Below are 15,462 nucleotides of genomic sequence, written 5' to 3'. Positions count from 1 at the left end.
CATGTCTTTAGAAACCTTGTTTTGTGCCCTGGTCTGCAGTCATGTTGGAAAAGGAAGGGGCCAGCCCCAAACTGTTCCCACAAAGTTGGGTGCATGAAACTGTCCAAAATGTCTTGGTATGCTGACGCATGAAGAGCTCCTTCACTGAAAATAATAGGCAAAGGCCAGCTCCTGAAAGACTACACCATAATCCCCCATCCTTTAAAGTTTACACTTGGCATAGTGCTGTCAAGTACCGTTCTACTGGCAGAGTCCTGTGGTGGCTTGTTCTACACCACTGCATCTGACGCTCTGCATTGTGCTTGATGATGTAAGGCTTGGATGCAGCTGCTCCTCCATGGAAACCCTTTCCATGATGCTCTCCATGCACTGTTCCTGAGGGAATCTGAAGGCCACATGAAGTTTGGAGGTCTGTAGCAATTGACTCTGCAGAAAGTTGGCAACCCCCTGCGCACTATGCGTCTCAGTGTCCACTGACCCCGCTCTGTGATTTTACGTGGCCTACCACTTCGTGATTGAGTTGCTCTCATTCCCAATAGCTTCCACTGTGGAATATTTAGCAAGGAAAAAATTTCACAATTGGACTTGTTGCACAGGTGGCATCCTATCACGGTACCACACTGGAGTTCACTGAGCTCCTGAGAGCGACCCATTCTTTCACAAATGTTTGAAGAAGCAGTCTGCATACCTAGGCATTTGTTTTTATACACCTGGGCCATGGAAGTGATTGGAACACTTGGATTTAATGATTTGGATGGGTGAGTGAATACTTTTGGCAGTAATATAAGATAAATACATGGGATGCCAGAGACATGAGGCACAGTTTCAGTTTAGGTTGAAAAAGTCTTTAGCCAGTTACGAGAGTGAGAACTGCTCCTTTTTTAAAGACCACACATTGACTGTGACTCTGTTTCTTTGTGTATTTCAGGGGCCGCCTTTGGTCGTCTGGTTGGAGAAAGCATGGCAGCCTGGTTCCCAGATGGCATTCACACAGATGGTACCATCTACCCCATAGTGCCAGGAGGTTACGCCGTTGTGGGTAAGTTAAAGACGCATCTTGTTTAGCTATCTCTCACTCACCTCACTACTCTCTACATGTATTTGCTACAATAAAGGATGTTTGCTTTTACCATTTCTGTGTGATTGAGTGTTCTGTGTGATTCTTTACAATATAAACCCATGCACACGTTTTTCTTCTCATTAGCTTTCTGTGGAGCACTTTCACTTTTATTTCTCTTGCCATCAAAGATTAATGAAGAGAAGTATTTCCTGTAATGGAATTCCTCAGTTTCCTGCTCCAAGTTAAGGCTCTAAGTTGACTCTGATTAAAAGAGACATGGAATATGAACAGACTCCAACACTCAAGACAAAATCAAATTGTAATTTATAAGATCCCCAGACCAGTCTTGACAAAGAAGGCACTCGCAAAACAGTTCAGACACCAGCTGACAAAAATAACAAATTTCTTCACAGCTCACAGTGGCGCTATCCAGTGTTCATATCCCACCAGAATATCTGTAAGTTGAAAATGCAAGTTACTGTGCAAACCAAAAGTCCTGTTAAGAAACAGACATTATGTTGTTGCTTGGTAAAGACATATTTTGTTTTGTGTGCAGACTGAATAATCTACTAGAACAATATATGTGACTAAAAAGGTTATTTAAATGTTATAAGAGCATACAGATACAAAGGTTTACTGTTCCTCAGTTTTAGGTTTTTCGTTGTCAAAGTTAAGTCAAGTTAAAGTCTCTTTATTGAGAATACTGCACATGTACAAGTCATGTAGAGGATTGAAACTGTGCTACTCTCAGACCCGTGTACTCCCAGAATGCTGTAAACATAAACCTAATTCTGAGTTTGTACAGTATAAAAAAAGTGTGAAAAAATATAGAGGTTGTTCTAAGTAAGCTATACCAAAAATAAGAGAATTGGGTGAATAAAATTTGAAAATGAAATAGAAAAATATACAATAAATACATGGGATACCAGAGAATTGAGGCACGTAACAGATGAAAGGCTTTGGAGTGAGAGTATTGCAAAGCAGAGCAGGGATGAAGCTGTTCCTCAGTCTGCTGGTCCTGGCCTGGAGACTCTGCAGATAAGGGTGTGTGACGGGTGGGTAGGGTCCCCAGTGATACAGAGGGCTTTGCGGATGAGGTGAGCATTATAAATGTCTTGGTGTTACAGATGTCAGCTGCATCACGGTCTTGGTAGTGCTTCTTTAGAATGTGTACATTATGGGTGACTGGGGCTCTGGTTCTTTGCAGCTTGCGGAGAAAGTAGAGGTGCTGGTGAGCCCTCTTGGTGTTGAGTGTCCAGGACAGGTTCTCTGTGACATGCACACCCAGGAGCTTGGTGCTGCTCACCCTCTTAACAGCAGCAGCACCTTTGATGGCACTTTCCTGAAGTCCACAACAATCTCCTTTGTCTCCTCCATGTTCAGAGAAAGATTGTTGTGGCTGCACACCACAAGGCCCGCAGCTCACCTCACTCCTGTAGTTTGTCTCATCATCATTGCTGATAAGACCCACCACGGTCATGTCATCCTTAAACAACTTGAGGGAGCTCAGCACACACCCTTGTGGGGCCCCCGTGCTCTGTGTGATGGTGTTGGATGTGTTGCTGTCAACCTGTACTGCTTTTGGTCTCCCAATCAGGAAGTCCAGCAGCCAGTTGCACAGCAAAGGTGTTCATCCCCAGTTGGTCCAGTTTGAGAATGAGCTGACTGAATGAGCTGTATTAGCACAAGACTCTGTGCCATTAGCAACCCCGTGCACTCATAGTGTCATGACTTTGTTATTCTAACCTAAAAGTAAATAAAGCACAAGGAGAGGAACTGAACTCTAAAAGTAATGGAACAAATATCAGTATGATAGAACATGTGCAATATTTTAACCAACATCCATAATTTATTACTGCTACAGTAATTTATTGCCAATAATTATGTGTATAATTTCCAAGGCACACCCTTTCTGGACACTGATATTAATGAGCAAGTGCATACTAAGTAGAGCTTAGTCCACAAAATAGTATAAGTTAAGCTAAAATTATCATTTTCATCAACTAAAAATGTCACAAATGTAAAAATTTAACAACAAATATTTCTTTTCTCTTTTTTTTCTGTTTTTCCTGTATGCTTTTTTTTTTTTAAACAAATGTACCTTAAACAAACATGACTGAGCTCTTTACTCTCTGGTGAACAAATGTAATGGAAACATTATGTTTAATGACTCAGAACCTCTCTATGGCATATCTGTATTTCTATTTCTTGTTACTCATTGGAAGACACAAACAACTGCAAAAAGCTCATGTCTGCTGATGTATCATTCTAGGTGATTTATTGGTAAAATAAGTGATAAGAACCAGCAAATGATAATGATTGCATATTACTGGATGGGGGAGATATACCCAGGGTTTCTTTAAGGAAATGGTTGTACATATTCCTGAAGTTGTGTCTAATGAGATGCAGTGTTGCCACAGTTGCTACTTGTTGACAGCCGTGCTGATTATGCCAGTGTTATGGGTTGGCGGTGGCTGTTTTTCTGGGGCTGCTGCTGATGTTGTTGTTGTGCTCCACTAAAGCTGATGAGTCACCCCTTTACAGGCCTGACACTCTGATGAGCCTCTTTCATCTCGCAGCGGAGCTTGCTTTAAGGAATAAATATTGGGATGGGCAGAGTGAGCAATAGCATTTATCTGAGGGGCATACATGGGCTTAATTAAGTTAGGAGAAAGAACAATGAAACCTGTCTTTGTAGACTCTCTTACTCACCATCTGTTTCAAATAAAGAGAGAAAAGAGAATGCTTTCATTTGCTACAGGTTTTTTTTTTTTTGGGGGGGGGGGGGGTAATTTTCCCCTCGGTGGTCATCTCATTCTTTAGATTGGTCTCATCCATTTTCTCTGTTGGTATAAATGCTCACTTTCCTACATGCTGCTCTTTCTGCTTTGATGCAGTTTGAGTATTGCTCTTTTTACTACTCTCTATTGGGGAAAAAAAAACAAACAATTGCAAATATTAAAGTTCCCTTTTGTATTGAATTAGTTGAAAAATGCATTTTTTTTTCTTATAGGCATAGGAGAGAAGACTGCGAGGGGAAGAATGTGAATTTGGTTGTTTGAGCTGAGAGTGTATGGAGGAGAGAGTGTGGTGTTTTCTTGTCTCGGAGTCTTTATACAGTTATAAATAAGTTTGGAATAATTCAAATGATGCATTTTCCTTTTTGGAATGGGGTAATTGTTGTTTCCTGTAGTTTTTTGGGGTGGAAAGCACCAGTGGGTGCTTTTCTTTTTAAAACCTAAGCTGACAGTAATGAAGCCATTATAGGCTGATGGATTTCTATAACAGGGGAACCTAGGCACTAGAAAAATTCAAAGTGTTTTTGCTTTTTTGTTCTTGTTTTTTTTAACATCATCAAAAGACCTTTTAGAAACTGGTTGAGACTGAAAGAAAGACCATTAAATTTGTCAATACTCATACTACATTTGCCACAGTTTCTAATCTCTCCTAAATGTAGGTATACATTAAGTGGATTAAAAACAATTATATGTAAAAATACAATAGGCTTAAAAAGAATACTAGTAAAATAAGTCATTTCAGCTACTGTGAAACTAAATATTATTATTATACTGTATAATAATATTTCTCTTTTTAGGAGTTTAGCTCCTAATAGAAAGTGAAATTTGAAAGTTAGAAATTTCAGCAGCTCGTCAGAATCATCATGAGTCAACAGTTTTCTTTGTCATATGCCTGGGGATTGTAAAATAGTATTTATTGCTCTTTGAAATCGTGTTACTATTGAACCATCTGTCTCTTTTACTTTCTTTTTTTTTTTTTGGATGAATGATGCCCTTAAGTGCCATCCAAAGGATCCCTGTATAAGGCCCCAGACCCCACCCTGAAAACCACACATCTAATCAATTATTTCTACATTTTTTTTTCTGTTCCTTTTCTAACCCTGCTGTCCTCTCTCCCAACCCAAAGGTGCTGCAGCCTTGTCAGGAGCAGTCACCCACACAGTCTCCACCGCAGTCATTGTGTTTGAGCTGACTGGCCAGATCTCCCACATCCTACCGGTGATGATAGCAGTGATCCTGGCCAACGCCGTGGCCCAGTCCCTGCAGCCCTCCCTCTACGACTCCATCATCAGGATCAAGAAGCTTCCCTACCTCCCAGAGCTGGGCTGGGGTCACCACGAGTATGTACATGCTGGACAAACACCAGGACACCACTGTCATGACAGATGACATTACTTATAATTTTTTTTTTTTTTTAAATGCCAAACAAGCAGAATCTTAAAGAAAAAGCTAATAATTGACAAAAAAAATGGTTGAAGCTCACGCTGAAAAAAATAAAACTAAAAATAATACAAAAAAAGAAATAATTTGGTGTTTTGGCAGGTATCAAACTTTGATAATGAGTTTGATGTAAAGATCAGTAGCCTACCTGGTAAAAGAAAAAAAACACCTTCACAACCAGTGTGTTCACTTGTTAAATTGTTCAGTAGTAGAAGTGTTACTAGGCTGATTTTCAGTGTCTGGGACAGACAGAGGCTAGCTATACTTAAGTTAGCCCACAGACAGCATTTTTCCAACATTTAGATTTTATATTAGTAAAATGATAATGTTAGCATGGTAATAATTGTTAACTGAATTTTTGTTGGGTATGTCATCTAAAGAAAAGAAATACATACAGTATATTAACTTTATAGTATTAGTGTGAATTGAATGTCATATTTACCTGGTAAATATAAAGCTACCACAGTTATGCTATTAACCTAGCTTATTATTAAATGGAGTTAAACATTGCAAAATGTAACATGGAAATTGTTGAGCTTAAGAGGTGATACTGTACTAGAGTGTTTTTGCTCAGGCTCACCTGATTTTACCTACCCACAGACAGCATTTTTGCAAGTGAGCATGCCAACATTTAGCTTTTAACTTTTTGGCATGCTGATGTTGGCATGTTAATAAAAATACTATTTATGAATATTTGAGTGTAAGCTTGGATGCACACCACTGTCACAGGAATGTAGCATAATGATATCTCCTTTTTTAGGTAACATTTTAATATAAGCATCGTTAGGATAAGCAAAAGAAAATGGATAGATTGATAGCATGCTAGTAGCTGTTACCTCAATAAAAAGATAAACATTATCCATTAACCCCTTAACTGGCAAGGGCCCGGTGACGGGCCGTTTGTAGTCCCTTTTATATGGCAGGCTAGACCCTCCCATTTTTATTGACACGTCATTCGGCCAATCATGTAACTGGCTGCACCAAATCACCTGACAAAGCTACGTGACGCCCTCTGAGTATTATTGGCTCTGGGAAACCCATTTCTTAACATGATTGGCCGAATGAGGTGTCAGTCAAAATGGGCGGGTCTAGCCTGCCAAATAAATGCACTTCATTCGGCCGGCGGACCAGACGCAGCCAGTTAATAGGCTATGAAATGGGTTGTTCAGAGCCAATAATAACCAGAGGGTGTTATGTAGTTTTTGTCAGGTGATTTTTTTGCTGCCAGTTAAGGGGTTAATATCGAATCATGAAGTAATGGACATGTACAGGGGTTGGACAATAAAACTGAAACACCTGTCATTTTAGTGTGGGAGGTTTCATGGCTAAATTGGACCAGCCTGGTGGCCAGTCTTCATTAATTGCACATTGCACCAGTAAGAGCAGAGTGTGAAGGTCCAATTAGCAGGGTAAGAGCACAGTTTTGCTCAAAATATTGCAATGCACACAACATTATGGGTGACATACCAGAGTTCAAAAGAGGACAAATTGTTGGTGCACGTCTTGCTGACGCATCTGTGACCAAGACAGCAAGTCTTTGTGATGTATCAAGAGCCACGGTATCCAGGGTAATATCAGCATACCACCAAGAAGGACGAACCACATCCAACAGGATTAACTGTGGACGCAAGAAGAAGCTGTCTGAAAGGGATGTTCGGGTGCTAACCCGGATTGTATCCAAAAAACATAAAACCACGGCTGCCCAAATCACGGCAGAATTAAATGTGCACCTCAACTCTCCTGTTTCCACCAGAACTGTCCGTCGGGAGCGCCACAGGGTCAATATACACGGCCGGGCTGCTATAGCCAAACCTTTGGTCACTGTTGCCAATGCCAAACATCGCTTTCAATGGTGCAAGGAGTGCAAATCTTGGGCTGTGGACAATGTGAAACATGTATTGTTCTCTGATGAGTCCACCTTTACTGTTTTCCCCACATCCAGGAGAGTTACAGTGTGGAGAAGCCCCAAAGAAGCGTACCACCCAGACTGTTGCATGCCCAGAGTGAAGCATGGGGGTAGATCAGTATTGGTTTGGGCTGCCATATCATGGCATTCCCTTGGCCCAATACTTGTGCTAGATGGGCGCGTCACTGCCAAGGACTACCGAACCATTCTGGAGGACCATGTGCATCCAATGGTTCAAACATTGTATCCTGAAGGCGGTGCCTGTATCAGGATGACAATGCACCAATACACACAGCAAGATGGTGAAAGATTGGTTTGATGAACATGAAAGTGAAGTTGAACATCTCCCATGGCCTGCACAGTCACCAGATCTAAATATTATTGAGCCACTTTGGGGTGTTTTGGAGGAGCGAGTCAGGAAACGTTTTCCTCCACCAGCATCATGTCATGACCTGGCCACTATCCTGCAAGAAGAATGGCTTAAAATCCCTCTGACCACTGTGCAGGACTTGTATATGTCATTCCCAAGATGAATTGACGCTGTATTGGCCGCAAAAGGAGGCCCTACACCATACTAATAAATTATTGTGGTCTAAAACCAGGTGTTTCAGTTTCATTGTCCAACCCCTGTACATTTGAGGTCAAAGTGTTACATACACTTATCATGGGCATGAATTTCATGGTAATTTAGGGCTTTTAATTATTTATTTGAACTTCTGTTTTAACTTTTTCCAGAGTGGAGCAATTGTACAGCATACATCTTCAATGACTTTAAAAAAAAAAGAACTGAGTGCACAAGTTTGAATTGATTTTCAATTTTTCTCTAATCCACTGGGAGCAGAACAGCCCCAGAGCATGATGCTACCACCGCCATGCTTGACAGTTGGTTAATTGTTTGTAGGGTTGAAATTTTCACCTTTACTCCTCTAAACATACCTTGTCATTGTGGCCAAATAGTTCAATCTTTGTCTCAACTGACCATAAAGCTTTTCTTCAAAAGGTATTTACCTTGTCCATGTGGGCAGCTGCAAATTTCAGTCGTGCTTGAAGGTGTCAGTTTTGGACCGGCGCTTCTTTCTTGGTCGGCTCCCTCTCAGTCCACAGCGATAGAAAACTGACTTCACTGTGGACAGTGATGCTGGTATTCCAGCAGTTTCCAGTTCATGGCAGGCTTGAGCCTTGGTGGTTCCTGGGTTGTTCCTGAACAATCAAACAAACAAATCCTTTTTATGCTGGCAAAGTGGCACTCAGTTACAGACAAACTTCTGACCACAGCTATAGCGTGCAATTAAATTGTACGAAATGTACAAGATTCCTTGGTTAACCATGAAAGTTGTGATTTTGCATGGAGGCATTTAGCCTTTAGATCAGGGGTAGGGAACTCCAGGCCTCGAGAGCCGGTGTCCTGCAGGTTTTAGATGTGTCCCTCATCGAGCACACCTGAATCACATATAGAAGTCATTAGCAGGACTCTGGAGAACTTATATGCAGACTGAGGAGGTAATTCAGTCATTTGAGTCAGGTGTGCTGGATCAGGGACACATCTAAAACCTGCAGGACACCGGCTCTCAAGGCCTGGAGTTCCCTACCCCTGCTTTAAATGGTCAAATAAAGTTAGGAATTGCAGATAAAGATAGCATGGTATTGACACTGCAGCAAAGGTTGGTCTATATGGAGACGAACTGGGGGCTTAGCAGTAAATTTTATTCTATGTGGCATGCTTCTTAACTATTCAATGGAGTGTTGAGATGTTTTATTCTGCTGATAACCTCAGCCTAATATCCATCCATATGGCTCAAAGTGCAGTTGTTTCAACATTAGTCTGCAGTGTTTCTTAATGGTTTTGACGTTTGCCTTTAATTTAGGTGTTTAAACTCATTCATAGCACACAGTACAATTTGCTGCACAAATATACAAGTGTGGCTGGTGGTACCTGGCTCAGTAGTTACATGGCTTTTAATTGAACTCACATTTATAAATAATATATACCAACCACACAATGCTGAATGGGATTACCAGCTGCTTGGTGTCATCAGAGCACTGTGATTCCATACAGAAGCGCCGTCCATGTAATTGTTTACAGCTGATCAATGTTATAGATGTTGGCAAATCATTAGGTGGAAATAATAGATGAGATATAACATTCACAAATTGGGAGAAATGAGGAAAAGTTTTGTTTGGTCCTCTGTCTGTTCATTATTTTCTGAAGCTGTTCCCTGTAGAGTTACATTCATGTGTGCTACTTGAGTCCTTCACTTACATGCAAGCACCTCAGTTGACCCTCGCTGTCCATCTCTTCGTTATCTATTCCCCTCTCACTCTATCTGCTATCTGCTCTCTCCTCCTCTGTCTCTTCTTATTATCTACTGTGACCTTGTGACCTCTCATTCACACTCTTGCGATCTTGCCTTGGCAGTGTGTATGTGGGGGAGAAAAAGAATCTGCAATGTGAGCTGTGTTTTCACTGAGTAGTTGTTTCTTAGTTCATACGTTTTCTTATTGCTGATGATATAATGCTTCAAACACATAACACAAACTGAGGTACATGCAGAGGACCGGCCACATGACAACTGTTAGCAGTCTGGTATTAAGTGCGCACACTTTCTTTAAAGGGCTTTTACAGTTTATTTAAACTTTCAACTTCATCAGTTGTGATAATAATACATATTAATAAGTGAGATTTAAGAACTTCGCATGAAAGAAGACTGATTAGGCAAAAAACAGGAAATCAGCTGATCGTGTAGGTAAAGATATACTGTACAACAAGGCTCAGCTTTAATCAAGTTATTCAGAGAGAGACGGGGTAGTTAGTTTGTAAAGGATGCTGCACCTTGAACCAGGAAATTTCAAATTAGGAAGCTGTTCTATTAGGGCTTTGCTCTAAACCAGGGATGTCAAACATTAGCCCCAGGGGTCAGAATCAACTGGCAAAGACTCCAATCCGACCCACTGCATGGCTTTGAAAAATGTGAAGGAAGGCATAAATTTTGGACTTTTAGCTGTATTGTCTTAAGTTTTACACCTTTTACTGTATTCATAGTACACCAAAGTAATTAAGTGATAGAAAAACAATTGAATGGCAGGAAAGAACTTTTTCTGCAGTTTTGCATATTTATTTCTGACCTGAAGAGTCATGCTGACAGATTTCCTTCATTTTCTACAGCAGCATTTCTTTATCATATAGAAAAACTGAGACACACAGTTGAAATTGATGTGACAGCTGTAATTTGGCGCTATATGAGTGGAATGGGTCTGGCCCACTTAAGATCAAAGTGGGCTGTATGTGGCCCACAATGTAACTTGAGTTTGACATCCCTATTCTAAACATTCTGTTTTAAAACAAGTTACTACACAGATGCAATGTTCAGCATATAAAATACATACATCTGTAAAGTCAACCACCTAATCTTTTCTCAAATGAACTGACTCTTTTTATGCAAACTCTTTGGGCAAAGGCTAAATCTAATTTTTGAGTGGCCTGTCTTAAAAAGTTATCCCATGTGGCACCTTTCTCATCTCACCTCATTACTTCTGGCCAATTATATATTTTTTATGTTATATGAGTAAATGATAGATAGATAGATACATAGATAGATAGTGTTGGTTTGTAAACACTGAGCTCATACACAAATTGTCTTTAAATCATCTGTCTTTCTTAACACATAGGCCTCCATGAACCTGACTTGTTATACAGAAAGCTCTTACTTACCTCTCCCTTCATTTACTCTGTTTTCCTTGCTGCCTCTTTCCTCACTCTTTCTCTCACACACCATTTTCCATCAGCAGGCGTGTGTTTGTGTGTGCGCACGTGTGTGTGTGTGTGTGTGCACGTGTGCATTACTGCAGCATACGCAAGTGGAGGTGGAGGCAGACCTGTAGGTGAGACACTGTAGGTAGTGTGGCCCGCTCCAAGCAGAATGTGTTTTTCACTCTAACTGGAAATTATCCATCTCACACCCACGCAACCATCCACCCACTCACACAGACACACACACACACACACATGTATAGATCCAGGAACACTTGTGTAACGCCTGCCATGCAATACACGCGTATGATGGCATGTACACCCACACAGGCATTGACAGATTTAATTTATTTTTATCCTTTATTCCTGTATGAACAGAGACACAAGCATGCATACTGAGATGCACACACACAGATCACATATGTGATCCACTGTGGACATGCTCCCTCTCTATAATCTTGCCCAGTGGCATGTATGAAACCTTTTCCCATGCCTTCTCTGTCTCTGTTCCTGAATCCATCTTCAGCATTAGAGTGGCATTTACAATAAAGTGTGGAGAATTTTACATAACATCACTTTCCATGTGTTTGTCATCTATTTCACTCTGTCACTTTGCTTTTATTGGTAATGGCTAGTTATCGTTTGTTGAACCGTCTACCATCTCCTGTGGTCTCTACTTGTCTGACAACAATTGAAGCTACAGCAGATGATCATATTTTCTCCAGATCATTAAGGCCCTCTTTTTATTAGCATTCACACTTTCCCTTAATGTCTGCAGCCCCCACTAATACATAACTGCCAAACCCCAACATTCTGCTCTGAGTGGTGTGGATAATCTATGAAACCTGGGCTTTTTACCCTAAGTCTGTTTATCTTGTCTCAAATTTATAGGTTGAGGCTCACTTTGATTTAATTCAAAGTGATCAGATGTACTGCTCAGACTTTGCAGGGGAGGAAGTTTCAATTAAGAAGAAACCAGTCAATTTCATCAACTGCCTTTGCTATCTCGAGGGAAATTAGTCTTGGCTGTGGTTGTGGCCAGTTCAGAGGCATACATTACATTATTCCCTCAGATCCACTATCAAATTAAAAGACTGCCATTTTTCCTCATCTTTTTTTTTCTGCTTTCCATTGCAGACTAATAGAACACTTTAATGATTCAACCTCCTTGCAAGCGGTCTTTGTTCTCCAAGCTTGGGTCCTGGGAGTTTGAGCGTCCCACGCAGTATCTTAATTGTTCCCTGGACTGCGCTCTTCTGGACAGAGATCTTGGATGTTGTTCTTGGTAGCTGCTGGAGAAACTCTCCCAGTTTGGGGGTCAATGCCCCAATTAATCCCAATTACCACGGGGACCACTGTTACCTTCACCTTTCACATCCTCTCTAGTGCTTGTCTGAGCCCTTGTATTTATCGAACTTCTCGTGTTCCTTCTTCTTGATGTTGCCATCACTTGGTATTGCTACATCTACCGCTACAGCTTTCTTCCTCTGCTTGTCCACCACTACTATGTCCAGTTGGTTAGCAGTCACCAGTTTTTCTGTCTGTATCTTGAAGTCCCACAGGATCTGAGCTCCATCATTCTCAACCACCTGTGGGGGCATATTCCATTTTGACCTCAGGACTTCCAGGCCAAACTCGGCACAGGTGTTCCTGTATACTATGCCAGCCACTTGGCTGTGGTATTCCATGTATGTCCTGCCTGCTAGCATCTTGCAAACTGTTGTTATGTGCCGCATTGTCTCAGGAGCATCTCTGCACAGCTTGCACCTGGGATCTTGCCTGGTGTGGTAGACCCCACCCTCTGTTGGTCTTGTGCTTAGAGCTTGTTCCTGTGCTGCCATAATTAGTGCCTCTGTGCTGTCTTTCAGCCCAGCTTTGTCCAGCCATTGGTAGGATTTTTCAATATCAGCCACCTCTTCTATCTGCTGGTGGGACATGCCGTGCAGGGGCCTGTCCTTCCATTATTCCATTCCTGCTCTTGCTCCTCTTCTTTCTCTGGTTTTTGCTGCCTGAAGTACTCACTATATACTCATGGATCTTGTTGTTTCATCCAGGATAGTGGTTCTGACACTCACTAGTCCTCAGCTTCCTTCTGTCCACTTAGTGTACAGTCTCAGGGTGCTGGATTTGGGGTGAAACTCTCAATTCAACGTTAAGGAGCTTTCTTGTCTTGATGTAAGTTGCTTGTATCTCCTCCTTCGGCCAGGTTATTCTCCCAGCAGGGTATCTACCTGGCAGAGCAGAGGTGTTGCTTGCCCAGATCTTGTTCTTCTAATTCAGCTGTTTCTTTCAGGGCTTGCCTTACTCTCTGCAGGTACTTGGCAGTTTCAGCATTCCTAGTCACCTCTTCATGGTTCCCATTTGCCCGTGGGATTCCAAGGTACTTGTAGCTGTCCTCAATGTCTGCAATGCTGCCTTTTGGTAGTTCAATCCCATCCGTTCTGACTATCTTCCCTCTTTTTGTTACTATCTGGCTACACTTCTCCAGTCCAAAAGACATTCCATTGTTGTTGCTGTAGAATTAGCAGTGTGGCTCAGTCAATCAGTACAGCTTGATGGCATCCATCTAGAGGAGGTGGTTAATATTTGCTCCATTCCATAGTCGGTATATATAGCCATTCTTGTTAATGTTCTGGCTGAGGGGGTTCAGGCCTATGCAGAAGATCAGTGGGGACAGAGCATCTCCTTGGTGAATTTCGCACTTGATGGTGACTTGTAAAGTTGGCTTGAAGTCGGCCTCTGGTGTTCCCATTGAGTTCTTGATGAAGGCTCTTAGGGTCCTGTTGATCTTGAGGCACTGAGTGATAGGCTTTCTTATAATCAATCCAGGCAGTGCACAGGTTGGTCAGTCTGGTCTTACAGTCTTGAGTGACTGCTCTATCTACCAGTAGCTGTTGTTTTGCTCCTTTTGGTATTTCTGTCAATTCCTTTCTTTCATGGAGTGCGGTTAGCTTTTTTTAGCCAGTAGGTGTGAATCATGTCAGGGCCTGGTGCTGGAATTGTTCCCCTTCCACTGAGAATATACCTTGGATGGTTCAGTGGAGAACATTTAATTTATTTTCCTTGCTTCTTTTCCATGGAGGACACTGCTCCTTGTGGCTGTTCATCTTATAGCCTAGAATCTCAAGGAGTACTCTTGCCATGGTATGGATCAGCTGATTGGGTTCAGCGATTGTCAAAGTAGGGATTGTCCGTAGGGCTGCATTCACATTTTCTAGTAGACTTTCAGAGGGTACTTCATGTAGTCTTGATAGCCGGCTTTGAGGGGTCCAGGTTTCGATCTTAAACATAATCGTATCTTTCAGGTCAGCTGCTCTGGTATTCAGGGTGCTTGTCGTTATTATTGGGGCTTGGTAACCAATCTCGGAGTGTGGGGATGATGATATCTCTCCCCTGACCTGTCGTCCTGGCTTCCCCTTGCCATAGCATTTGTGTTGTACCTCGTCAATCTCTAGTTACGTTGCTTGTTGCTTGTTGCTTGTTGCAAAAGAATCAATCAAGAATCATTGAAACACTGAGCTACGAGTTGTTTCGATGTCAGTGTGGATTTTGGGTGTTGAAGAATCCACAGGTCCCACATCCTCTTCATGTAACTCCTTTCACTGGGATTACATGTGTAGTTGCATTCCAACAATTCCCAATTCCCATCTTGTGTCCACTCCTGCTGTATCCTTCTTCCAGTTGCCCATATATCATCAGTATGTCTTGGTTCCTTAACACCTGACGCAGACCTTGGTAATCCGGGTGACATCCGAGCCAGTATGGCTTCAATCATAGATCTCTCACTCATAGTCTTAGGTAGGCCTGGGTAGCATAGAGGGGCTCAGCCTGGGGACCCTTACTGGACACGTGCCCTGGCTGGGATTTGGACCACAAATCCAGCCATTGTGGCTGTCCACAAATCTAAAAAGACACAAAGCCCATCCATACACACAGCAATATGAATGTAACACATTGTTTTGTAGATGGCAGTTGGTTGCTAGTTCCAGGCCCCAGTTGTACAGGTTACCTTAATGTATTTGTGAGTCATTGAAAACAAAGATTAAGACCAACGGGGTTGGATTATACAGGGTAATAAGGGGTTGGTTCATTGAGATTACAAACTGCATATATTTTTTTCTCATTATCCTCTTTTTGTGTAGCCTTGTGATTATGGCTTTATTTGCTAAGCTTTATAAAAGGGTGGGAATAAATCTAACAGACATGTGCCCACTGAGGGTACATAAAATTGAAAAAGTTATATTTCAAATATTAATTTCTTTCTAGGTGTTCCTCGCTACTTTCTTTGGGATCATTTCTTCTAAAAGTAAATTCAAAAGTAATTCCAATGAAAAATGAAAGTTAGTGCCAGTAATGCCATTTTTCAGTGCTGTGAGCCACACAAACAAGATTTAGTTCACCTCCATTGTGTACTGGTGGACGTAAATATCTCAAAACCTAGACAAATAAATCCACCACTGTGTGCATTTAGATTCTGAGTGAATCATATCTTGGAATTACAGATTTTAGC

General features: G+C 41.6%; 1 protein-coding gene across 1 annotated transcript in view; it reads left to right on the top strand.

The window, feature by feature from the left end:
* Window positions 1-15,462, top strand: part of clcn2b (chloride channel, voltage-sensitive 2b) — a 197,950-nt gene that overhangs the window by 139,198 nt on the left and 43,290 nt on the right. The window contains exons 14-15 of the mRNA XM_030744507.1: window positions 929-1,039; window positions 4,985-5,198. Of these exons, the coding sequence (XP_030600367.1) occupies window positions 929-1,039; window positions 4,985-5,198 (325 nt within the window). The remainder of the gene's footprint in view (window positions 1-928; window positions 1,040-4,984; window positions 5,199-15,462) is intronic.

Source organism: Archocentrus centrarchus, chromosome 13, assembly GCF_007364275.1.
Source record: "Archocentrus centrarchus isolate MPI-CPG fArcCen1 chromosome 13, fArcCen1, whole genome shotgun sequence".
In the NCBI taxonomy this organism is placed as follows: domain Eukaryota; kingdom Metazoa; phylum Chordata; class Actinopteri; order Cichliformes; family Cichlidae; genus Archocentrus; species Archocentrus centrarchus.
This window is presented reverse-complemented; position numbering and strand designations above follow the sequence as displayed.